Source organism: Oncorhynchus tshawytscha, linkage group LG02, assembly GCF_018296145.1.
Source record: "Oncorhynchus tshawytscha isolate Ot180627B linkage group LG02, Otsh_v2.0, whole genome shotgun sequence".
Lineage (NCBI taxonomy): Eukaryota > Metazoa > Chordata > Actinopteri > Salmoniformes > Salmonidae > Oncorhynchus > Oncorhynchus tshawytscha.
In genome coordinates, this window is record NC_056430.1 from 23,936,590 (window position 1) to 23,963,783 (window position 27,194).

Below are 27,194 nucleotides of genomic sequence, written 5' to 3' on the forward strand. Positions count from 1 at the left end.
CGTTATGCTAATTAGTGTCAGTCGATGATTACGCTCCCGCATGCGGGATGGGTAGTGACTAGAGGTTATTAAACAGCCATGGCTCTGAGATGGGCTCAGAAAACTACTACCCACTATTCTATTTCAGTGAGGAATACTTGGGTGAATAGTCACAATCCTCCAATGTCATCAGTATTTGAGGATGTTTGTTATTTTCTATTAATCAGAGATTGAATTATACCTGAGAAACCAGGAGTGTGCAATACCAGGTCAATCAGTGATATCAATTAATTGCTAGGGAGACATGAAAACATCCCTGGTTTAAGGTTAGGTCTGAGATAAGTGAGGGTGAACAGATCCTAGACCAGTGTTTAGCCTCCTCAATGTGGTGAACAGCAGCCAAGGTAGGAGCAGCCATTGTTAATACCATTGCTCAGATTGGATGAACACAGTCAATACGTATTGATTATGAAAGGCAATTACTCCAGTTGTGTATAGGACTGCAGACGTATGGCCCCTGTAGTGCAGCTCCTCGCTCAGGAGCAATCAAATAGTCAGGAAGACAGAATGAGATACAAAAAGCTTAATCGACAATTTGTCACCTTAGTCACCCTTGAGCTGGAGTGTGCGTGGGGGTCATCCGGGGAGCGTGGAGAGGGGAGATCTTTTTGAAGTGTCAGATTCATCCCACTACACCCACTCAGTATCAGCAAGCCCAGCAGTGACGTGATGGCTCTGGCACCCAGCAATAATAACACACAGGCAGGATCTCCTTTAGAAATACTGCCACTGGTGGGTGGGTGGGTGGGTGGGTGGGTGGGATGGCTGAACGGGTGGGTGAATGAGGGGTTGGGTTTGTTGCACTGTTTTTCTTTTTGTTCTCAAATCTGAAAATCTATAAATAAAGTACATTCAAAAAAGAAATACAGACACTCTGGTGTGAAATACAGAGTGATCCCCCCCCTCGGGCTTAACACCTTGACTCCAAATCCTCTAAAGCTGGTGGAGGGAAAGTGTACACCACTCGTCAGAATATAGGCTGAGGTAATAGGCTGAGGCTAATGAGATGCAGGACTGATACTGTACAGTGGAGGACTCAGTTATACACATCTGTTTGTAACCAATTACAGCACTCTGGCGTTTCCCTATAGCCATTGGTACAGTAGCTAGCTAACTCCATCTCTGCTGTTTTAATCACACTACTCTGTATGGAGAGATAATGAGTTGCTCTGCCGTACTGAGACATACTTAGACTGTATCAATGTAGCAGCCTTCACAGATGACTAATGCATGTCTCTATCTAAAAAGTTCTGATTTAATTGGTCTCATGTTATGGCTGTGTTGTCAGGCCATTTATGGCGTTCATTCTCAGCAGTGTCCCTGGTTACACACAAAATTTAAAAACATCCTCTCACACAACTCATCATCAATGAATTTGACCGCGGTGAATAAATACATGATCGAGTTCGTGAAGTTCTACAATGCCATGCGACAGACAGTGATAAAACAATCAAGGACAACATTGAATACCATTATATACACACCACGCCTACATCAGCGATGTCGGTCAACGTTGTACATCAGATTCCCTTACTGCCATGAACATTAAGAAAAGATATCTTCACGTGACATATTTAAACAACACATTTTTAAACCAAATTTGACATTTAGACCACCACACACACATACCGCCAGCTCCTCTTCGCCATCTGAGCGTCTGGTGTTGATCATGATCGGTCAAATCCCCCCGTAGTGTCTATCTGATGTGTTAAATGCCAGCCGTGTCCTGCCAGGAGCCAAGAGCCAGGTCCAGACAGCCTCTGGAGTCCTGCTCACTCCCCAGTGACTGACAGGCTGTGTGTGGTAGGAAAAGGTATTCAGTGACCTTCTGTCTTAACAACGAGCACCATCTCTAACAACGTGCCGTTTCCTCCTCTCTCTACCTCTCTTCCAGAGCTGCCAACAGGCTGGGAGAAAATAGATGACCCAGTCTATGGTGTTTACTATGTGGAGTAAGTCGTGACACACACACACACATCTGTCGCATTTAAAATGACCTCATTGTACTGTACATTTACAATGCATTTAACTCTGAGCAGTGCCCTGCAACATTGCAAAACAACATCAAATGCAGGCTGTTTTGGGGATTATAGGCCATTTTGTTGCCGTCATGATGATTTAGACACAGGGTTTCTCATCTAGTGAGAGACCCTTGGGGCTGTGCATTAATAGCAATACCTTCGAGGCAGATGCCCAGTTTTGTTTTCTGAGATTTTCCATATACATTATTCCTATTGTTTCCTGTTTAATGCATAATTGCATAATGTTTCCATACTGTTTGAAGTGTAATTTCCTTATGGTGTACTGCTCCTTTAATTCCTTGTCGGGTTGTGGTATGACGTGGTTGTGGTGGTGGTGTTAACCTCCTGAAGCAGTGCTCCTCAGTGATTGTGTGATGCTGTCGATATTCAGGCCTTGTCGTCTCGGTCTCCTCTGATCCACCAGAGCATTGTCTGTACCAGACTTGACTTCCGTGACTTGAGCCCTTGGCTCCTGGAGCATAGGCCACGAGAGACTTTGTCTATCTGTGTGTTGTGTTCACTCTTTCATCCCGGCCTCTCTAACTCAATCTTTATCCCTTATTCTCCATCCCTTGCCTGATCCCCTTGGCTTTCTTCTGTTATTTTTTCTTTCTCTTTTTGATCTCATTTCTTTCCTTTTATTATCCCCCTTGTTCTTACTTACGCTCTACTTTTCACTGACTCAATTATCTTTCTCTATCCCTCTCCCTTCCTGTCTCATTCTCCCCTTTTCCCTCCCTCTCTCAGTCACATTAACAGGAAGACCCAGTATGAGAACCCTATACTGGAGGCTAAGCGGCTGAAGCAGCTCGAGCAACAGCAGCCACCAGAAGGTGAGCGCTACATCCGAGGTTCGTTTCCAGCCCCGCCGGGCGTCATTCCTTTCTTTCTTCATGTCTGTGATCGTGTCTGTCTGTCTCTTTGTCCTGCTGCTCTGCTCTGCTCTACTCTGCTTCTGGCGCTTTATGATTTGCTATTGAGAAACCATAAAGGCATACCTATGATTTATTTTAATGGCCTTGAAGAGAGGTCTTTTTGGTTTAATTTGGCAATATTTTAAGTGTCACTGATTCTCTCTCCGAAGGATTTGTGCTTAAGTGAATAATTTTGGAAGTGTGCAGTTCTAGGTAAGTTTGGGTTTGACAATTATACATTGAAGAGTGTTTTCAGCAATGTAAATGTAACCCTATATTTGAATTCTTTCTGGGTCTTGCTCTCCCAGTGAAAGGTTTTTCAGGACAAGTGGTTTAAGTCTGAGTGTGCCCTGGGTTTACCTCTTTCTATATTAGATGTACGAAGTCACTCAGATTTTCCCTAGACATGCAGGTCACACCACTAGGGACCAGGCTATTGATCCCCCTTCTGCAGGCTCAGCTAAATACGCTTCTGACTTGATTACTTGCTGACTTTTCCTCCTTTAAGGTCAATATCTCTGTACGCTCAATATCTGTGAAGACTTTTACTCTTTCATTGATTGAATCTTAATACTGAGAATATTAATGAAGACTTAAGCCTCTGATACATTACACAGTGAGGCTGCCATTTAGATCTGTCAGAGATTGGATTACGTGGTATTACTTTCATTGGCAGCCATTGTGGCTCAATGCAGTACAGTAGTTTCCTAGCCACCCATTGTGAGGAACCATAAGGAATCGGTGTAACTGTACAGGCACCAGAGACAGGAAGTATGCCCTTTGTTGTTCCAGAATGGATAGAGGACGCCACCCTTGCTGGTGCCCCTCTGGCCAGCTATACCGCCAACCACCAGGAGACCTACAGGGATCCCCAGGCTGGACCCCCACTGCCGCCCCTCATCGGGCCCAAACGTAAGTCCTGGCCAGGTTAATATCCTAGTTTCATGAGGGTATTGGTCCATTTCCCTCTGCAACACAGTGGATGTGTTTCCTGTTCCTTCATCAATTTACTCCCTCAACCCCTATCTCCTCTCTCTCTGCCTCTCACACTCTCTCTGCCCCATCCGCTCTCTCCTCCTCCCTCTCTCCCTCTCTCTCCCCCTCTCCATCTCTCTCTCCCCTCTCCCTCTCTACCCAAAAGTGTAGCTCTCCATAGGGGATAGCAGCCTCACAGGCTGAGGCTGGGGCACAGTCTGGGGGATTTACCATAGGATTACCCCCATTCTCAGGCACAGACAGGCTGGTACCCCCTAGCTCTTTGAATCCCTCTTAGCCTAATTAATCTATCAATCATAATCAGTCTCTTTATGATTCATGGAGCTCGTCACATCAACACATCTCTCACAGAGCCCTTACTGATCCAGAGCCAAGACTGTGTAGGATAGCCCCTCCTTCTTTGGTTAGCACTGCACATGAGATCAACGGGTTCTTATGAAAGGTGTGTAATGCTTGTGTGTGTGTGTGTGTGTTTTTTTTACAGGAGGGAAGCCCTTCTTCACGCGGAACCCAGCAGAGCTAAAGGGAACCTTCATCAACACCAAACTGAGGAAGAGCCACCGGGGGTTCGGCTTCACCGTTGTCGGGGGCGACGAGCCTGATGAGTTTCTTCAGATCAAGAGTCTGGTTCTGGACGGGCCTGCTGCCCTCGACGGCAAGATGGAGACAGGTGGGCCGCCGCTCTATCCGTACCTGTCACTTTTAAGAGGTGTTCACCAACTCCTTAAGAGCTACAGAGTGTGCAGGCTTTTGTTCCAACCCGAAGTAAAACAATTGACTAATCAAGGTTGATTGATTGGTTTATTAGCTGAATCTGGTGCTCTCCAGGATTTGGATTGGTGACACTTGACTGGTGTAGGTTTTATAGTGTACTGTAGGCGTTCTACAGTTTGTTACTTCCCAGATTTTAGTTTTTGACATGGAGCTAATTATCCGACATTAATTTCTTCTTCTCTTCCCCTCAGGTGACGTGATCGTGAGTGTCAATGACACATGCGTGCTAGGCTACACCCACGCCCAGGTGGTGAAGGTCTTCCAGTCCATCCATATTGGCTCCATGGTCAACCTAGAGCTGTGCCGCGGCTACCCCCTTCCTTTTGACCCCGACGACCCCAACACCAGCATGGTGACCTCCGTGGCCATTGTGGACAAGGAGCCCATCATCGTCAATGGCCAGGATAGCTACGACTCCCCGTCCAGCCACGGCAGCCATACTGGGGGCCCCGTTAATGGCATGAGGGAGTCGAGACCACACAGTCCCTCCTCCGCCGAGGTGGCGTCCAACAGCTCGCACGGTTACCTCAGCGACTCTGTGACGCTGGCGTCATCCATAGCGACGCAGCCGGAGCTGATCACAGTGCACATGGAGAAGGGAGACAAAGGCTTTGGATTCACCATCGCAGACAGCCCTGCAGGGGGAGGACAGAGGGTCAAACAGATAGTGGACTACCCCCGCTGCAGGGGCCTGAAGGAGGGGGACATTATCGTAGAGGTGAACAAGAGGAACGTCCAGAGCATGAGCCACAACCAAGTGGTGGACCTGCTCAGCAAGTGCCCCAAAGGAAGTGAGGTCAGCATGCTGGTGCAGAGAGGCGGAGGTAAGATAGCCTCACAACATGCTGAGATTTGATAGGTGGAGGTAAGACATAGACCCACAACATGCTGAGATCTGATAGGTGGAGGTAAGACATAGACCCTCGACATGCTGAGATCTGATAGGTGGAGGTAAGACATAGACCCACGACATGCTGAGATCTGATAGGTGGAGGTAAGACATAGACCCACGACATGCTGAGATCTGATAGGTGGAGGTAAGACATAGACCCTCGACATGCTGAGATCTGATAGGTGGAGGTAAGACATAGACCCACGACATGCTGAGATCTGATAGGTGGAGGTAAGACATAGATCCACGACATGCTGAGATCTGACAGGTGGAGGTAAGACATAGACCCACGACATGCTGAGATCTGATAGGTGGAGGTAAGACATAGACCCACGACATGCTGAGATCTGATAGGTGGAGGTAAGACATAGACTCATGATATGCTGAGATCTGAGTTCTAATTGGCAAGCCTGCCTCTTACTCCCGCCTCTTCTCTCCATCACCATTGTCATGAATCCGGAAGTTGCTAAAACATGCAAACAATTCACACACAAAAAAATGGGTAGGGTTAATTAAGGTTAGCCCTAAAACAAGGCTTGTGTTATTTTTTCTTATTTTTTTATTTTTACATTTAACCTTTATTTAACTAAGCATGGAAAGGTGAGGGGGAGATGGGAATCTAGTTTATGTGGAAGACATAGAGAGAAGCAACACAGGGAACTTAGTGGGTGAATGGAGATAATATGAATACCGAAAGAATGTGAGAGATGGTTGCAGAGATTGTTAGTGGAAGAGACATTTGGAGAGTGAGAGAAAATCCAGAGCAGTAAAGAGAGATAGTGTAGATCTTGTTCCAGGTCAGAAAGTCTCATGAATATATAGCTGGGTTCTTCAGTTCCTCCTGTGGGTCTTTCTGTGTTACTGTCTCATTTCTGTCACACTGTCTCTCTCTTTCTTTCTCTCTCACTCTCTCTGTGTCTTTTTTAAATATCTGTGTCTCTCTCTCTGTCTTTCTCTCTTTATTTTTCTCTCTCTGACACTGCACTGTCTACACTATAGTCTATATGTCTGTTACTTTATAGGTATCACACAAAGTTGCATTGAGATCCAATTGTGGTTTCAAAATTTCTACCATCCTAACTGTGATGTATGTATGTGTGTGCGCGTGCGTGCGTGCGTTCATTTTATTTTTATTTCACCTTTATTTAACCAGGTAGGCCAGTTGAAAACAAGTTCTCATTTACAACTGCGACCTGGCCAAGATAAAGCAAAGCAGTGCGACAAAAACAACACAGAGTTACACAAACAAACATTCAGTCAATAACACAATAGAAAAATCTGTGCAGTGTGTGCAAATGTAGAAGATTAGGGAGGTAAGGCAATAAATAGGCCATAGTGGTGAAATAATTACAATTTAGCAAATAAACACTGGAGTGATGTGCAGAAGATGAATGTGCAAGTAGAGATACTGGGGTACAAAGGAGAAAAAAAAAACTATATATATATATATATATATATATATATATTATTATTTATTATTTATTTTTTTTAACCTTTATTTAACTAGGCAAGTCAGTTAAGAACAAATTCTTATTTTCAATGACGGCCTAGGAACAGTGGGTTAACTGCCTGGGGATGAGGTAGATGGGTGTGCTATTTACAGATTGGCTATGTACAGGTGCAGTGATCGGTAAGCTGCTCTGACAGCTGATGCTTAAAGTTAGAGAGGGCGATATGAGTCTCCAGCTTCAGTGATTTCTGCAATTCGTTCCAGTCATTGGCAGCAGAGAACTGGAAGAAAAGGTGGCCAAAGTGGGTGTTGGCTTTGGGGATTACCAGTGAAATATACCTGCTGGAGCGTGTGCTACGTTTGAGTGTTGCTATGGTGACCAGTGAGCTGAGATAAGGCGGGGCTTTACCTAGCAAAGACTTATAGATGACCTGGAGCCAGTGGGTTTGGCGACGACTATGTAGCGAGGGCCAGCCAACGAGAGCATACAGGTTGCAGTGGTGGGTAGTATATGGGGCTTTGGTGACAGAACGGATGGCACTGTGATCGACTACATCCAGTTTGCTGACTAGAGTGTTGGAGGCTATTTTGTAAATGACATCGCCAAAGTCAAGGATTGGTAGGATAGTCAGTTTTACTAGGGTATGTTTGGCAGCATAGGAAGTAGATTCTAGATCAAATTTTAGATTATAGATGCTTAATGTGAGTCTGGAAGGAGAGTTTAGAGTCTAATCAGACAGGTTTTTGTAGTTGTCCACATATTCTAAGTCAGAACCATCCAGAGTAGTGATGCTACTCGGGCGGGCGGATGTGGGCAGCAATCTGTTGAAGAGCATGCATTTAGTTTTACTAGCATTTAAAAGCAGTTGGAGGCCACGGAAGGAGTATGGAGATTATAACAGAACATGGCCAAGATGTTCAAATGTTCATAGATGACCAGCATGGTCAAATAATAATAATCACAGTCGTTGTCGAGGGTGCAGCAAGTCAGCACCTCAGGAGTAAATGTCAGTTGGCTTTTCATAGCCGATCATTAAGAGTATCTCTACCGCTCCTGCTGTCTCTAGAGAGTTGAAAACAGAAAGTCTGGGACAGGTAGCATAGCTGCAGGCAGAACAGTTGAAACTGGAGCAGCAGCACAGCCAGGTGGACTGGGGACAGCAAGGAGTCATCATGCCAGGTAGTTCTGAGGCATGGTCCTAGGGCTCAGGTCCTCCTCTGAGAGAGAAAGAAAGAGACAATTAGAGAGAGCATACTACAATTCACACAGGACACCGGATAAGACAGGAGAAGTACTCCAGATATAACAAACTAACCCTAGCCCCCCGACACACAAACTACTGCAGCATCAATACTGGAGGCTGAGACAGGAGGGGTCAGGAGACACTGTGGCCCCATCCGATGATACCCCCGGACAGAGCCAAACAGGAAGGATATAATCCCACCCACTTTGCCAAAGCACAGCCCCCACACCACTAGAGGGATATCTTCAACCACCAACCTTCCATCTTGAGACAAGGCCGAGTAAAGCCCACAAAGATCTCCGCCACGGCACAACCCAAGGGGGGGCGCCAACCCAGACAGGAAGATCCGTCAGTGACTCAACCCTCTCAAGTGATGCACCCCTCCTAGGGATGGCATGAAAGAGTGCCAGTAAGCCAGTGACTCAACCCCTGTAATAGGGTTAGAGGCAGAGTGGGGAGCGGAGAGGAGAACCTGCCAGGCAGAGACAGCAAGAGCGGTTCGTTGCTCCAGAGCCTTTCCGTTCACCTTCACACTCCTGGGCCAGTCTACACTCAATCATAGGACTTACTGAAGAGATGAGTCTTAAGTAAAGACTTAAAGGTTGAGATCTTTTAATTTATATCATTTGAGTCATTTGGAAGTGTACCTGTGGATGTATTTCAAGGCCTACCTTCAAACTCAGTGCCTCTTTACTTGACATCATGGGAAAATCCAAATAAATCAGCCAAGACCTCAGAAAAAAAAGTCTGGTTCATCCTTGGGAGCAACTTCCAAATGCCTGAAAGTACCACGTTCATCTGTACAAACAATAGTATTGAAGTATAAACACCATGGGACAAAGCAGCTGTCATTCTGCTCAGGATTGAGTTCTGTGTCCTATAGATTAACTTACTTTGGTGCGAAAGGTGCAAATCAATCCCAGAACAACAGCAAAGGACCTTGTGAAGATGCTGGAGGAAACAGGTACAAAAGTATCTATGTCCACAGTTAAGCGAGTCCTATATCAACATAACCTGAACGGCCGCTCAGCAAGAAGAAGCCACTGCTCCAATACCGCCATAAAAAAGCCAGACTACGGTTTGCAACTGCCATTGGGGACAAAGATTGTATTTATTTTTTTAGAAATGTCCTCTGGTCTGATGAAACAAAAATAGAACTGTTTGGCCATAATGATCATCGTTATGTTTGGAGGTAAAAGGGTTGCAAGCCGAAGAACACCATCCCAACCGTGAAGCACAGGGGTGGCAGCATCATGTTGTGGCAGTGCTTTGCTGCAGGAGGGACTGGTGCACTTCACAAAATAGATGGCATCATGAGACAGGAAAATGATGTGGATGTATTGAAGCAACATCTCAAGACATCAGTCAGGAAGTTAAAGCTTGGTCGCAAATGAGTCTTCCAAATGGACAATGACCCCAAGCATACTTCCAAAGATGTGGCAAAATGGCTTAAGGACAACAAAGTCAAGGTATTGGAGTGGCCATCACAAAGCCCTGACCTCAATCCGATAGAAAAATTGTGAGCAGAACTGAAAAAGCATGTGCGAGCAAGGAGGCCTACAAACCTGTCTCAGTTACACCAGCTCTGTCAGGAGGAATGGGCCAAAATTCACCCAATTTATTGTGGGAAGCTTGTGGAAGGCTACCTGAAACGTTTGACCCAAGTTAAACAATTTAAAGGCAATGCTACCAAATACTAATTGAGTGTATGTAAACTTCTGACCCACTGGGAATGTGATGAAAGAAATAAAAGCTGAAATAAATCAATTCTCTCTACTATTATTCTGACATTTCACATTCTTAAAATAAAGTGGTGATCCTAACTGACCTAAAACAGAGAATTTTTACTAGGATGAAATGTCCGGGTCTAAATGTATTTGGCTCAGGTGTATGTAAACTTCTGACTTCAACTGTGTACAAAATGGTGTAGTCTACATAGAGGTGGATCAGAGAATCACAAGCAGCGAGAGTGACATCATTGATATATACAGAGAAAAGAGTCATCCTGAGAATTGAACCCTGTGGCACCCTCATAGTTCATGCATGCTTGTGGATGAGACTGTCTGTGTGTCAGTTAAACGTTCTAATGAGAACTCTGGGCCGGGCTTTTGACACATGATTAGAAAAACTGTCTCACAAAAGATCTGAATAGAAGATACTGTGCATGAGGGGGATGATTGAACCAGAGTGGTCTCTCACTCCAATCCCCAGACAGTACCCACTATCAAGAACCCACCTTCACAAAGAGCCCTGACTCACACTGACAGAGACAGGTAATTGGATTGTTTCCACAGACATACAGAGTGGTCTTAACTGGCATTGGAGCTGAATTTGTGGAACTGAAAGACCTGAACATCAGCCGTGTAAAGCTAAGTGTTCAGAAAGGGAACAGGACATTGGCTGAGCACTCTGCTCTCACAAACTGCTCCCCTCCTCTTCCTACGTTGCTTTAATAATGACCACCATTATACAACGCTACAGCCCTAATGCTCTGCTTTTTATGGATGGTCAATAAAACAAAATGTTTTGTTTAACCGGAGCTCCCTGAACCAGAGAGCGGAGAGCAGTGCGGGTGGGATGGTTAGAGAGAGTCATTCCTCACTGTGTGATGGATGGAAGACAGAGCTGATATTATTAAGGCACATTTTACTGCTGCTGTCAGTTTCTTTAATAAAGAGCCGTGTGCCACTACTCTGGAAAGGAGAGGACTGCTCAGCAGAAGATTGCTTCAAAACATGTGGTGAACCTATATTAGTGTCATGTATGTGTAGGACAAATATGACATTTTCATTATATATGGCTCTATGACATGTCATACAGCACTGCTCTCTCAGATCCTGGCTCTCCAGGCAGACCCCTCATTCTGAGATCTGCTCCGGGGTTGTGTTTGTGTGTGTGGATCAGTCAGCTAAGACATCGGCTGCCCCTTCCGCAGAGAGCAGGATCGAGCAGGTCTGTCTTAATTACTCTGCTCACTCTGCTCACTCTGCTCACTCTGCTCACTCTGCTCACTCTGCTCACTCTGCTCACTCTGCTCACTCTGTCTGTCTGTCTGTCTGTCTGTCTGTCTGTCTGTCTGTCTGTCTGTCTGTCTGTCTGTCTGTCTGTCTGTCTGTCTGTCTGTCTGTCTGTCTGTCTGTCTGTCTGTCTGTCCGTCCGTCCGTCCGTCCGTCCGTCCGTCCGTCCGTCCGTCCGTCCGTCCGTCCGTCCCGGCCTCCTGAGATCCCGGGATTGGACCGTATACTGTACGTGTGGGCAGGGATATGCAGACGAGACGAGACGAGGCCTGGCCTGGCCTCGTCTCGTCTCGTCTCGTCTGGTCTGGTCTGGTCTGGTCTCGTCTGCATATCCCTGCCCACACGTACAGTATACGGTCCAATCCCGGGGATCTCAGGACCTTAAGACCTGTGCATGCAGCACTGCTCACCTCCTCTCTCATCTCTGGGAGTGAGTCCCTCAACACTGCAGGTTAGCTCACTGGCTCCACAACACAACACTAGATTCTCACTGGATTCTTCTTGAGGCCAGGCGATGTGATTTCTAGCTTTCATCAAAGAAGCCATTATGATGCCAATCCCTCCATTAGTCTAATGTGCTCATTTCTCTCACCTACCTTTTGAGACATTCTGATTTGCTGACATAATTCATTCTAGCCCCACTTGACTAACGCTTCCCGGTAATTTACTTGAAGCTAGTCTGGGAATGCGTGTACCAGTCAGTAGTCTGCAGGGATGGGAGAGGTGGTGCAGACAGCATCTGTTGTATTAATTTGCAGGGCATGCAGAGCCACTGTGAGGAGAATAGCTGAGAGCTAGGCTAGCTCTAGCCCTCTATAGCCTCACTCATTATTCGCCCAGATAATTTAACCTGTTGATGTCGACTTGTCAGAGTCCCATTCCGGTGCTTTAAAGGCATTCATTCACCTGTTTGTTAGGCTGGGACTATTGGACAATACACCACCACAGGCAATCTGCTGCTGTTGTTATGGCTTAGCATCTCAACCACCGCAGAGGATGAAAAAACAGATGAGGGGAAAGAGAGGGGAGAAATGATGTAGGGATGTCAGAGGATCAGAGGAGGAGAAAACAGATGAGTGGAAAGAGAGGGGAGAAAGGATGTAGGGATGTCAGAGGATCAGAGGAGGAGAAAACGGATGAGAGGGGAGAAAGGATGTAGGGATGTCAGAGGATCAGAGGAGGAGAAAACAGATGAGAGGAAAGAGAGGGGAGAAAGGATGTAGGGATGTCAGGATCAGAGGAGGAGAAAACAGATGGGGGGAGAAAAGATGTAGGGATGTCAGAGGATCAGAGGAGGAGAAAACAGATGAGAGGGGAGAAAGGATGTAGGGATGTAAGAGGATCAGAGGAGGAGAAAACAGATGAGAGGGGAGAAAGGATGTAGGGATGTCAGAGGATCAGAGGAGGAGAAAACAGATGAGCGGAAAGAGAGGGGAGAAAGGATGTAGGGATATCAGAGGAGGAGAAGGGACCATACACTCCTTCTTCCCCCGGAGCTGAGCGATGGCGGGAGGGAGGACGGACAGGGTCGGAGACTGACATGACCAGCAGGGATTAAGACTACATACAGCAGATGTGTGCCAGTCTGATAATATCCAGTTTTCTGCATAAAAAGTCTTGGGTGGGCTGTCTAAGTGTTTATTTTGTCAAAATGAATATGAAATAGTTAAGCAACTAAAACCAGATAGAAAGTGCACAACATATACAAAATTATGTGGACACCCCTTCAAATCAGTGGATTTAGCTATTTCAGCCCCACCCGTTGCTGTAAGGTGTATAACATCGAGCACACAGCCATGCAATATTCATAGATTAACATTGGCAGTAGAATGGCCTTACTGAAGAGATCAGTGACTTTCAATATGGCACCGTTATAGGATGATACCTTTCCAACAAGTCAGTTTGTAAAATTTCTGCCCTGCTAGAGCTGCCCCGATCAACTGTCAGTGCTGTTATTCTGAAGTGGAAAGGTCTAGGAGCAACAACGGCTCAGGCTTGAAGTGGTAGGCCACACAGGCTCACAGAACGGGTGCGCCGGGTGCTGAAATGCGCAGCGTGTAGAAATGATCTGTCCTCGGCTGCAACACTCATTATAGAGTTCCAAACTGCCTCTGGAAGCAACATCAACACAGGAACTGTTCATCGGGAGCTTCATGAAATGGGTTTCCATGGCAGAGCGGCCGCACACAAGCCTAGGATTAAAGCTCGCCACCATTTTACTCTGGAGTACTGGAAATGCATTCTCTGGTGTGATGAATAACGCTTCACCATTCCGATGGACGAATCTGGGTTTGGCGGATGCCAGGAGAACGCTACCTCCCCCAATGCATAGTGCCAACTGTAAAGTTTATTGGAGGAGAAATAATGGTCTGAGGCTGTTTTTCATGGTCCGGGCTAGGCTCCTTAGTTCCAGTGAAGGGAAATCTTAATGCTTCAGCATACAATGGCATTCTAGACCATTCTGTGCTTCCAACTTTGTGGCAACAGTAGGGGGAGGGCCCTTTCCTGTTTTAGCATGACAATGTCCCCGTGCGCAAAGCAAGGTCCATAACAGAAATGTTTGTCGAGATCGGTATGGAAGAACTTGACTGGCCGGCACAGAGTCCTGACCTCAACCCCATCGAACACCCTTGGGATGAATTAGAACGCTGACTGCGAGACAGGCCTAATCGCCCAACATCAGTGCCCGACCCCACTAGTGCTCTTTTGGCTGAATGGAATCAAGTTCCCACAACTAGTGAAGGCTGTTATAGCAGCAAACGGAGGACCAACTTCTTATTAATGACCATTACCTTCTTGTTTTTAGCTGAAAGGAGTGGAAACTGGTGTGGTTGTCATCTGAAATAGGCCATCCATGACAAGGATCGAGGAGTTGTGCGTTCCAAGATTCCTTTCTACACACCACTGTTGTACTGCGCCGTTATCTGTCTATTTGTGTTCTGCCTGTTAGCTTGCATGATTCTTGTCATTCTCATTCCACCTCTTGTAAACGAGCTGTTTTCGCCCACAGGACTGCTGCTAACTGGATGTTTTTTGTTTATCGCACCATTCACAGTAAACCCTAGACACTATCGTGTGTGAAAAGCCCAGGAGGGCGGCCATTTCTGAGATACTGGATCCGTTGCACCTGGCACCAACAATCACCAACTTTAAAATCGGTTAGATCACTCGTTTTGCCCATTGTAACGCTCAATCAAACAGTAACTGAATGTCACGATGCATGTCTGCCTGCTTTATATAGCACCATGTGACTCACTGTCTGCAGGAGTCATCCATTTTGGTGAATGTGGTGGTGTACATAATACACTTGGCCAGTGAGTGTATATTTTGAAATAAAATCATCTTTGAGAACTAACAATCAACAAAATAAAAACTAGACAGTCAGGGAGAATCTAAAATTCCAAAGAGGATGCGTTCAGGAGTATTTTTGTCATGGTGTGGACCCTATTGATTTGTGATAATGTTTGAGTCACTCAGATGGCATTAGAACATGGCAAAATGTAAAGGATTGAAGGATATTTGTTTTCTACCTAACCCATGGTAAAATTGCAGGAAATTAGCTTTAAATCAGCAACGTTTTGTCTCTGCGTCCCAGAGTAAAATCATCAGTTGGTGACTGAGCCATTGGCCACACCCACTGTCACGCCCACCTAAGCCGCATTGTGATCCAGAAAAAACCCTGATTACCATGTTGCAGCAGTGTGTAGGAGAGAGATGCCTAGATGTGAGAAGTGTGCAGGAAGGCATGAGATGATGGAATGAGATGAAGGAGTGTGTGGTATCGGTGGAGCAAGTTGTGTGTGTTAGATGTGGGGGTTCTCATGGGCCTGGATATCGGAGGTGTCCGGGGAGAGAAAGGCAGATTGAGGTCGCCAGGGTTAGAGTTGTACAGAAAGTGTAGCAGTGAAGAGAATGGTAGAGGATGATGGGTACAGGGTGAGGCATCCTGAGAGGATTCCTGTGAGTAGGTGGAGATCAACAGATGGATATGGGAAGAATATGTGCTTCAGTAAGGTGGGCTTTTTAGCATTTATAGCCATGGTTGTCAGTTGTACTGCAGAAATGGTACTACAGAAATGGTTTGAAAATTGTGGAGGCAGCGGCAGAGAAGTACTTGGGATTGCGAGGATTTACTGCAGATCAGCTGCAGGGGGTGTTGAGGGGATAGTGTTCTGTCCTCTCAGAATTGAATGTACTGTAGGTAGGCCGTTAATGGCCTCACACCAGTACAGTAGGTGGCGGTGTATGCACCGAAAGGTTTTGGCGATCCGCCAACCAAATCCCAGAGAAGAAAAACCCTGATTACCCAGATATCCACTACTATGCTGTTGCTTCATGCTAGTGGGCTGAAGCGAAATGACCTATGTAGTCCACACCTGCAGATCTGCAGATGCTGTTTTTACTTTGTCTCTGTTTGTGGGATGTTTTGTGTCTCATTAAGAGGGTTCGAAGGTCTATAAGCCAATGTCTGACAAGGCTAATATTCTAGCCAATACTCTTTCCTCTGTGTCTTCTCACTGTGCCGTGGAGAGTGACGGACTGTTCCTCTCCGACAGAGCAGAGCAGAGTGTAAGATGGTTGTTTCTTCTCAGCATTGGGCCGTTGTAGAAGAGCAGTCAGAGTGCTGCTAGGAAGGAGACATCTCTTATCTCCACCCAGCTGTAGATGTTCTGCTGCTTAGAGTGGAGCGCAGGCTTAGTAAACGCTGCTCCTGTCACAGTAAAACAGATCAGTGTCTTCTGACAAGACACAAACACACCCAACCTGAAATAAATGGCAACGATGGGGTCACACAGACAAAAGGAATTGATTTAATGTAAGGGCTGGATGCTGCACCTTTTTGCACGCTTTGCATAAAAACTTGCTGACTTCACGTTTGGCGCTGATAACGTACAGCATTGCAGAGAAATTCTACAGAAATGCAATGATCAAGGAATAGCATGCCAGCAGCTTGGCAACGCATTGCGCTTTTGAGCGCCTGGCTTTGTTTGTGGGCGAGTCAGAGATACTGGCATAACAAGGACAAGGTGAGTCCCCCACCTTCTCCCCATCCTCCCTGTCTCTTCACACCCTCATGCCTGAGTCATAAATCTCAGCCATCTTGCCTTTCTTTGTTTCAATGACAATACTTTGCAGCACTCTGCAGTGGGGCTCTTCTACAGGTGGGTGGTGTGTGTGTGGGTGGGGTGGGGGGGGGGATTACCCCTCATCCTATTCTCTCTTAATGCCAGGAGGGACATGACTGACAAAAGCACAACATTGTCATTTCTGCTCAGCATCGTAAGCTACTGCATAAGCCTCTGACAGACAAAACATGGAAACATTGTATTACTGCAGCACAGGATGCTTTTTATTTGCTCTGGATGTGTGATTAAACACCAGGTTGCTGACATCTGCACCTTTTCCTGGTCACCTTTGCCATGTCACAAGACTGGGGTGGCACCTATGTCACTTTCAATCCCATCTCCTATACATTGGTGCTGCTGAGTAAATAAATCCCTGCATTGGTAATTGCAGTCACGTCTGTGACAGCCTGTTTGTACATGAATGGCATGTGGCTCAGTCTCCACTGTACATAATGGAACAGCCTGGGCTGGCCTTCTGAGGCAACCGTTGCCAAGAGACCGTCTGTCAGTCCCCTGTGCGCCTGTTGCTGTCGACGTGCTGGGCTGTCGGAATCCATCCCTCTGAGTCCAGATGGAGGAGGGGGGCATGGACGTGGGTCCAGTGTACCCCACCACCCCTCTGGACATAATTATCTCCTCAGTGATGGTCTCTGTTTAGCAGCTGCTGTGTCCAGCGTCCTCTGACTGAACTGAGCAGCCTCTCTCTGTGGGGGTATAAATATAGTGACCACTACAACCTTCATGAGGGCAGAGGGCTTCAACTGAAGTGGCATTATGCTGTTTTCAGATGATCATTAACCTAAATCCTTATGATAAACAGTGTTTCCTCTCTCCTGCTCAGTCCATCAGTGTGAGAACCAGCCATGCGTGTCCCCCTGTGTGTATTTAAGAAGATGGAGGGGGATTATCCTGTACGCTGCATCGACAAGACACCCTTAACCTGTCTCTGTCTGACTCCTGGGTTCAGGGATTGGAGTCGGGGGTGACTGTGATACGCTGGCAGAAGAGGGGTATAGTGGAGGGGAGCAGGTAAGGGATAAGAGGAGAGCGGGATTTGTTTTGATGATTAGTGATGGGAGAGGAGATATCGGGGAACATGCTGTAGAGGTGGCTGGACTGTGGACCACATTTCAGTGGCTGTTGAATGCAGATGTTGAGGGGATAAGAGCCATAAGGAACTGCCTACTCCACCCCAATCTCCCAGATATTCTTAAAGGATTGACACACAATACTGTCAGGATCAGAGTTACATGCTCCCTCCAATCTAATCCTGGCTCTTAGTCACTGAAAACATGTTATTTTACTCACTGTCATCTTTATTCTGCTGAATACCATTATGCACATGTACACACACACACCTACACCTTGTTGCTGTGACATTGTGCAGTTATTTTTCACCATGTGCACAAGGGGGATCCAAGGATCTAGGCTTGTTTCCATTTTAGTCTCCCAGTACTCTCTGTTTGTGTTCATGTTGATATTGGTATTCCTGATTGTATTCCTGCCAGTGTTGGTGTCTATTAATATATGAGCATATCATTTATGCTGGCCCTGCCTGTCAGAGCCTGACCCAGATTGATGAAAGAGGAATAGAAAGAGCGGAGTGTGTGCGCATGTGTGTGTTTGTGTGTGTGCACGCATGTTTACTAGCGTGTGGGTGGAGGGGAAGGGGATGGATGGTGAGGAGGGGGGGGAATCAAGATCGCAGGAGGTGGAGTGATGCACAGCATAGAGAGAGAGCTGTGTGACTGTAACTAGATGCTGGAGCCTTCATCAGCAGAGCGGCGTACTGAACGGACTCAGGAAGATGGTCTCAGTAAGAGGGGAACTGACGGTTGCCTATAATTTAATGTTCAGTATCTTGGACTCCTTCTCCATGGGTATGACCGTGGAGTTAGCTCAGAGCTGCCTCTCACTCTCTTTCTACTCATTTGTCTGTCTATCTCTCACACACACACACACATAAAGACACACACTTTCTTTCTCTCTGCCAGTGGGTTAGGCAGGTTCTAGTGAGCGGAGCACTTGGTTAGCCCTTGGGGTTGTCCCCTCTTCTGCTGCAGCAGTCAGCTGCCTGCTAATGCAGATAGATCGTGCTGCCCCTTTTAACACAGCGCGTGGGAGCGTGGATGTGAGGGAGCGAGGCAGAGAAAGAGAGGGAGAAGATAACTTGGGCATAGACGAGCGGGCTAGCGCTGCTGCACCAATGGAGTCCCTGTTTGGAGTTCCCCATCTTCTCAACTCTGTTTTTTTCTTCTTTTTAACCTGCGGGGAAGGTGAAATATTTTTGTGTCGTTAATCATTTTTTCTTTCACTTTTCTCTCTCCATCTCGAACTGGATATTGCTTCCCAGGGGTGGTACCTGCAAAGAAGAGTCCAAGGCTGGTGAGTACCGACATCATCTATACCTCCTCGTCCACCCTTCCCTTCCATTCTCCTCCATCCGTCCCTCTCCACTCTCCTGTGTGGAGTGCTAATGTTGGTTGGTGAGGGATTTTCTCTGTCAGGACTCTCACTGTGTTTTGGTCCTGATGGGAGCTTTGATGCTTCATAATGTTGATCCATTGGTAGGCTAAGCAAGGCTGCTCCTGGATTTGTTTTCATTCTCTACACCATGTTCTCGTTCTCTTGGCTTAATGCACTCTAGGGAAATAGACTAGTGCTTTAGGCCAGCCTTGGAGCACTGAGGGAAATATAGAGCAGGGCGATTCTAGTAGACATTTTAGACCTGCCGAATTGACACAAATTAAATACAAATATTGTTTAATCTTTGGCCTACCATGATTGGAGAAATGTTCCAAGCTTGTGTAGGGTTGATGTTTGAGAATGGCCCAGCTCTTCTTAGTATTTCTGTGCCCCATTAGAGTATGGAGAAATCATGTGATGACTAGAGACCACTGTCAGTCTGTGTTACCCTCTCCCTGTATCTCTTGGGAGGAACCTGCCTGTGTGCTCTCTCTGTGTTGTATGGTAGAGTAATGTGTGCTGCATGTTGTGTTCTCCCCTCCTAGATGTATTCTCCCTTCATTGAAACACCCTCCTCACTGCCATGTGCTCTGAATGTCTCCTCATGCATCGGGCAATAGGGCTTGCTATTAATATATTCAGCTCTGTGTTGAACAAAAGGAATACACTATGTACTTTGTCAGCCAAGCTCTGTTTTCTTTCTGTTAGGAGTGTGACTTTATTTCTCTGTGAAACTACAGTGAATTTTTCGCTTTCTCAGAAATACATCTCATGAACAAATCTGCTTGATTATGCTTTCAGTATTGTTAGAGATGTGTTGGCCTTGATTAAAGTGGTATTTTGTCTCACTTCGTAATATGTTGTTAATGATTTCCCTTTCTCTTCACCACTCTTTCCTACTCCTTCTATCCCTCTCCTTCTTACTCAATATCTCTCTTTCTGACCATCCTCCTTTTCCCTCTCTACCTTTCTGTCCCTATCGCCCTCCTCCTCCTCCTCCCCCTCTAACACTCTCCCTCATACAGCAGTTAGCGAGGAAGGACAGTCAGAACAGTTCTGTGTCCAGCCACCGGAGTACCCACACTGACTCCCCTGTGCACACGTCCCTGGCCCCCCCTCTCAGCAAGAGTACCGCCCCCCCACCCCCTTCCCAGCCCCTGCCCGGCCTGCCTCCCCAGGACCCCCAGGCAGACGGGACCATTCACAGGAAACCAGACCCCTTCAAGATCTGGGCCCAGTCCAGGAGCATGTATGAAAGTAGGCGTAAGTATTTATTTTTGGTGCGAGGGTGCATGGGGTGTTTGCTTGGGGGCTCCCCCTGTCCTGTTGGGTTGGTACTGCAATCTAGGGCTGGTGACGGGAGATAACCTGCATGCACAGAAGTCATTTAACCTTTGAGAAGCATCAGTCCCCTAAACTCAACATACTCATTGCCCCAAAACATATTGTCTGAAAGTTTCCGATTGTCATTCGGTGTTTTAATCTAAAGTGGGCGGTAACTTGGTGGGTTAGGGATGTGGACTGTTTGCAGAGCATTGTGTCAGTTGGGTAGAAACATGGTAGTGAGAGAAATAACAACAGTCTAAGGAGAGTTGGTGCTAACAACTCTCCTGATCTACTAAACCTTGACTATAGAGTGTGTTTCTCTCCCTGGAACACTGAAGAGAGAAGTCTTCCTACACACTGACACATTCTCTCTGTCCATGCTGCCTCCTTGGCACCTCGGCTCAATTACACTCCCTATAGCCACTACATTATCATGCTTCCATGCTACAGTGCTCTTTAGAACACAGCTCCAGACAAATGTGCATAGAATTGGCATTGGTGGTAGAGGACAGTGGCTCTCATATTTCCTGGTAATCTGGTGAGGCTAACGGGTGCCAACCTCCTCAATTAACCAGAATATTACTCAGCCCCTGTCAGTCGCCCTCCGAGGAGTGGAGGCTTCCAGGGTCCAGAGGTTTCCACGCCTAATCATTTCTCTGGTGCTCCTGCTTTCATCAAGGTCTTTCATTATTTAGAGGCCTTAAAGGGAGAGGAGCTGGGTATCGGTACTGCCAGAGTTGGCTCCATCCTCTGGTGAGAGAGGATGGGTGTAGAATTCTAAAGGAACAAGGAACAAAAGATCAGCTTTATTAAGCACACGGGGAGATTTGTAGGCAGTATAGAGAGACAGAGTTGTATTACCAGGTGTAAATACACTGCTCTGGATAGAGTATTTGCCCCCCCCCTCGCCATCTCCTCTTCCTGATCTAAAGTTAATCTGCTTGTTCACCATGGTCAGTCTGAGGGTAGAATGACTAACCTTTAGTATGGATCTGTTTCCATACAGTTGTTTTGAAGTTGAGCTGCTGTATTGGCCTGTTAAGCTGCCCAGTGCCTGCCCTTATGAACAAGAAGATTGAGACAGTTAGCCTCTGACCTGCCCATCTCAGCCCTACTCAGAGTCCCAGTGGGTAGGAAGAGAGCTAGCTAGCTTAAGACTGTGAGCTCGTCTGTTGACTCAGGAAAAGATTGCAGCCAAGCTGGTCTCTTTCCCTCCTCCCTCCCCCTGCTGGCTCTTAGTGGCTTTAGCTGTTGGGGTCTGTACCGTAACACGGGGTATCCCTTGGAGGGCTGAACGCATGGACACACACACAGACATACACAGACACACACACACATACACAGACACATACACAGACACGCACACAGCTCCAGGCTGTTGCTTGAACCCTGTTCTCAGGTGGTCTGCCCACCTCGAGTGCTACATGAACAATAAGCTGTCAGTCGCTGCAGTGCACCACTACATAGCAGCATGGTGCCTCTGACAGTACCAGGCACTCCCTTTCCTCCTGCTCAGATCTCCTCCAGCCAGCCAGGGGTTCCTGTCTGAGCCTGAGGAGCAGCACTGCTATAGAGAGACTGGTGAGGTTTGCTCCCAGTCCAGTTCCCTGTCACCTAGCTACCTACCTAGGTTGACGAGACAAAGTAAAGAAGGAATTTGTCTTCAAAGACATCTGAAAGGGTAGAGCTCAAAGAAATACTAATTATGAAACTTTGATAAAGCAGGTTCTCTTGGCCATCTCCACTCTTGCTTTGAATGGTGTTTAAAATTATTTTGGGAGTAATCTTGAAATATATCTATTTTCTTTTGATAGAATGTTTTTAGATATTTACACATTCCGCAGGGTAATGTTTTTACTCAGTATTAGCTAGATATAGAGAATGAGGCAGTGGTGTAGAGGCTACAGTAAGAGGCTGAGAGAGGCATGGACCACTGACCTGATTCACAAGCCGCTGGTGTGCTGTGTGCTCATTAGCTATGTGCTCAGGTCTTGATATCTTCAGCTCCCCCCTCCATCTCCTCCAGCTCTCTGCCTCCACTCTTCTCTGAGAGGAACAGGGGGAGGGATTACACTGTGTGGGTTCTGGTCTAATGATCCAGGATGTAGTGATCAATGCTGATGGATGGTTCTCTGGTTGCAGTGCCTGACTTCCAGGAGCAGGACATTTTCCTGTGGAGAAAGGACACGGGCTACGGGTTCAGGATCCTGGGAGGGAACGAGCCAGGAGAACCGGTGAGTTGGAGGATTCAACCATACACCAACATCACTGCTCAGTATACATCTACAGTTGAAGTCGGAAGTTTACATACACTTAGGTTGGAGTCGTTAAAACTTGTTTTTCAACCACTCTACAAATTTCTTGTTAACAAACTATGGTTTTGGCAAGTCTGTTAGGACATCTACTTTGTGTGTGACACAAGTCGTTTTTCAAACAATTGTTTACAGACAGATTATTTCACTTATAATTCACTGTATCACAATTCCAGTGGGTCAGAAGTTTACATACACTAAGTTGACTGTGCCTTTACACAGCTTAGAAAATTCCAGAAAATGTCATGGCCTTAGAAGCTTCTTCTGATAGGCTAGTTGACATCATTTGAGGTGTACCTGTGGATGTATTTCAAGGCCTACCTTCAAACTCAGTGCCTCTTTGCTTAACATCATGGGAAAATCAAAATAAATCAGACATCAGAAAAAAAATTGGTTCATCCTTGGAGCAATTTCCAAACACCTGAAGGTACCACGTTCATCTGTACAAACAATAGTACGCAAGTACAAACACCATGGGACCACGCAGCCGTCATACCGCTCAGGAAGGAGACGCGTTCTGTCTCCTGGAGATGAATGTACTTTGGTGCAAAAACTGCAAATCAATCCCAGAACAACAGCAAAGGACCCTGTGAAGATGCTGAAGGAAACAGGTACAAAAATATCTATATCCACAGTAAAACGAGTTCTATATCAACATAACCTGAAAGGCTGCTCAGCAAGGAAGCCACTGCTCCAAAACCGCCTTAACCTCTCTAGGGTATGTGGGACTCTAGCGTCCCATCTGGCCAACATCCAGTGAGGTTGCAGAGCGCCAAAATCAATTACAGAAATGCTCATTATAAAAATTCTGAAAACAAAACATATTTTACATAGGTTTAAAGATTAACTTCTTGTAAAACCAACCACAGTGTCATATTTAAAAAATGCTTTTCGGCAGAAGCATACCTAGCCCAGAACATACCTAGCCCAGAACATAGCCCAGTTGACAAATTATTACAAACAGTAACCAGCCAAGCAGAAGCGTTACAAAACTCAGAAATAGAGATAAAATGAATCCCTTTGATGATCTTCATATGGTGTCAATCAAAAGATATTAATTTACTCAATAAATGTTCCTTTTGTTCGATGAAGTCTCTTTATATCCAAAAACCTCAGTTTTGTTAGTGTGTTTTCTTCAGTAATCCATAGGCAGAAACTCAGTCAAAACAATCAGACAAAAAAATCAAAATTGTATCCGTAAAGTTCATAGAAACATGTCAAACGATGTTTATATTCAATCGTTAGATTGTTTTTTTGCCTAAATTATCTATAATATTTCAACCGGACAATAACGTTGTCAATATAAAAGGTAAACAAGAAATGCACATGCGCCTGAAAAAACTCTGCGTCACATTAGGGTCCATTCGTTTAGACTGGTCTTACTCCCTTATTTATAAGAATACAAGCCTGAATTGATTTCTAAAGACTGTTGACATCTAGTGGAAGGCATAGGAACTGGAGTCCCAAGTCAATGGATACTGTAATGGCATTGAATAGAAAACTACAAAACCAAAAAAATATATACTACTTCCTGAATGGATTTGTCTCAGGTTTTCGCCTGCTAAATCAGTTCTGTTATATTATTATTATATTATTTCAACAGTTTTAGAAACTTTAGAGTGTTTTCTATCCACATCTACCAGTTATATGCATATCATATCTTCTGGGCCCGAGTAGCAGGCTGTTTAATTTGGGCATGCTTTTCATCCAAAATTCCAAATGCTGCCCCCTACCCTAGAGAGGATAAGAAAGTCAGACTACGGTTTGCAACTGCACATGAGGACAGAGATCGTACTTTTTGGAGAAATGTCTGATGAAACAAAAATATTACTGTTTGGCCATAATGACCATTGTAATGTTTTGAGGGAGAAGGGGGAGGCTTGCTAACCGAAGAACACCATCCCAACCGTGAAGCACGGGGGTGACAGCATCATGTTGTGGGGGTGCTATGCTGCAGGAGGGACTGGTGCACTTCACAAAATAGATGGCCTCATGAGGAATGAAAATGATATGGATATATTGAAGCAACATCTCAAGACATCAGTCAGGAAGTTAAAGCTTGGTCGCAAATGAGTCTTCCAAATTGTTAATGACCCCAATCATACTTCCAAAGTTGTGGCAAAATGGCTTAAGGACAACAAAGTCAAGGTATTGGAGTGGCCATCACAAATCCCTGACCTCAACCCTATAGAAAATGTGTGGGCAGAACTGAAAAAGCATGTGCGAGCAAGGAGGCCTACAAACCTGACTCAGTTACACCAGCCCTGTCAGGAGGAATGGGACAGAATTCACCCAACTTATTCTGGGAAGCTTGTGGAAGACGACCCAAAATGTTTGACCCAAGTTAAATAATTTAAAGGCAATGCTACCAAATTCTAATTGAGTATATGTAAACTTCTGACCCACTGGGAATGTGATGAAAGAAATAAAGGCTGAAACAAATCATTCTCTCTACTATTAATTCTGACATTTCACATTCTTAAAATAAAGTGGTGATCCTAACTGACCTAAGACAGGATATTTTAACAGGGATTCAATGTCAAGAATTGCGAAATACTGAATTTAAATGTTTTGCTTAGGTGTAAGTAAACTTCCGACTTCAACTGTGTGTATAGGTTTTATTTTAAGTATGTTATTAATCTTGGATTGAACACTTATTATGCGAGTACTCCGTTTATTAGCACATACATTTATCATGTTTTTTTATATATATTTACCATCATTGAATGCCATATTTTACATTCCAATTTGATGGTTATAAACTCTTCTGTTGAAGCCAGCTGAATCAACTTCAGCAGCAGTGTTGGTCTGTGTGTGGCGGTGGTCTTAGCTCCTCTGTTGGAGCCAGCTGAATCAACTTCAGCAGCAGTGTTGGTCTGTGTGTGGCGGTGGTCTTTGCTCCTCTGTTGGAGCCAGCTGAATCAACTTCAGCAGCAGTGTTGGTCTGTGTGTGGTGGTGGTCTTAGCTCCTCTGTTGGAGCCAGCTGAATCAGCTTCAGCAGCAGTGTTGGTCTGTGTGTGGCGGTGGTCTTTGCTCCTCTGTTGGAGCCAGCTGAATCAACTTCAGCAGCAGTGTTGGTCTGTGTGTGGCGGTGGTCTTTGCTCCTCTGTTGGAGCCAGCTGAATCAACTTCAGCAGCAGTGTTGGTCTGTGTGTGGCGGTGGTCTTTGCTCCTCTGTTGGAGCCAGCTGAATCATCTTCAGCAACAGTGTTAGTCTGAGTGTGGTAGTGGTGGTGGTCTTAGCTCCTCTGTTTTTCATCTCTTTGCTGCAGCCTCAATCAGAGAGAAAAATATATCTCAGACCAATTTTCTTTTCTTTTAGAGGCCAAGTTGTTGGTTCTCGTAAGCTGGTCTTTACCTCTTTTGGAGAACGAAAATAATGACACACGAGATTTAGACCGGTTGTGCAGCTGTTGGTTCCACTTTTCTGGGCTCCGTTACTTACTTGAAAAATACAGAACACTCCAAATGTGCACAAATGTAATAAATCATTACAGTTTTAATAAAAATACAGCTGTAGACAGAAGTCAAAGATCAAACAGCAAACATACAACCGATGTCTCTCCTGAGTTCTGCAAAATAGGGAATGTCCAAGGTGCTTTTAATATGCTTGCAGTCAACCCCTGGTGATGTAACTGCGTACGTCACTACCTTCTAGTCACGAGACCAAGCCAATGCATACACAGTTTTACAAACTTGCAAGAGAGATACAATAGTTCCAGTGTTTTCTAAGTGCTCAGCAGTAATTTTCCACTCCACAAGTTGCTTTATAGTGGTATATCAGACTAGTCTCTTTCACTCCCCTGCAGGGTTCTGTGTCTATGAATCTCTTTTAGCCTTGATGCGCTTTCTCACAGACCCCTGTTTTGACTGCAATAACACACATCTCTCAGACCGTTTCTTTATAAGAGGCAAAGACTAGAAAATAATAGTGGAACAATATTAAACCTTATAATGATATATATATATATATTGTTAATCTGTAGTCTAGGACCCTATAAATGTAGTGGGGGAGGGGTCTTATAGCCCTTCCCCTTCTATTAATACAACATAAGCATAATCAATTATTATAATACATCAAACATTTGGTGCAGCCCCTATCATGACCCCAAGTTGACCCCATCACAGCCAAGCGGAGAAAGAGGAGGAAGACTAACTAGCTAGCTTTCTAGCTGGGCCAGGAGTAGTCTGAGTTATGTTAGTGTTGCTGGAAAAAAATAATCTTACCTGTCAATATCTCACCTTGATGTTCTTTTACCATCTACTGTTGATTGACCAACAACCTCTCCTATCATCCCCCTCTTCTGTACTCGCCTTTTCTCTTATTTTCTCTCCTTTTCTCCCCTACCCTCCCATCTTCTTCTCTCTACAGATCTACATAGGGCACATAGTGAAGTATGGGGCGGCGGATGAGGATGGACGCCTGCGTTCAGGGGATGAGCTCATCTGTGTGGACGGCACGGCAGTGATGGGCAAGTCTCACCAGCTGGTGGTACAGCTGATGCAGCAGGCCGCCAAGCAGGGTCACGTCAACCTCACTGTGCGACGCAAGACTGGCTACGGAGGTAAACACAGCTAGTTAGACATGGACACTATGTTTTCCAGTGTCATTTGCA

General features: G+C 45.7%; 1 protein-coding gene across 8 annotated transcripts in view; it reads left to right on the top strand.

Moving 5' to 3' along the window:
• LOC112219149 (membrane-associated guanylate kinase, WW and PDZ domain-containing protein 1) overlaps window positions 1–27,194 on the top strand; it is a 175,104-nt gene that overhangs the window by 126,357 nt on the left and 21,553 nt on the right. For 5 of the 8 annotated variants that reach the window (XM_042295521.1, XM_024380359.2, XM_042295517.1 and 2 more), the window contains 9 exons: window positions 1,934–1,991; window positions 2,808–2,911; window positions 3,767–3,886; window positions 4,455–4,640; window positions 4,936–5,568; window positions 18,827–18,858; window positions 19,965–20,202; window positions 22,408–22,499; window positions 26,951–27,143. In XM_042295521.1, the coding sequence (XP_042151455.1) occupies window positions 1,934–1,991; window positions 2,808–2,911; window positions 3,767–3,886; window positions 4,455–4,640; window positions 4,936–5,568; window positions 18,827–18,858; window positions 19,965–20,202; window positions 22,408–22,499; window positions 26,951–27,143 (1,656 nt within the window). The remainder of the gene's footprint in view (window positions 1–1,933; window positions 1,992–2,807; window positions 2,912–3,766; window positions 3,887–4,454; window positions 4,641–4,935; window positions 5,569–18,826; window positions 18,859–19,964; window positions 20,203–22,407; window positions 22,500–26,950; window positions 27,144–27,194) is intronic. The other 3 variants (XM_024380368.2, XM_024380364.2, XM_024380374.2) reach the window with 3 other exon arrangements.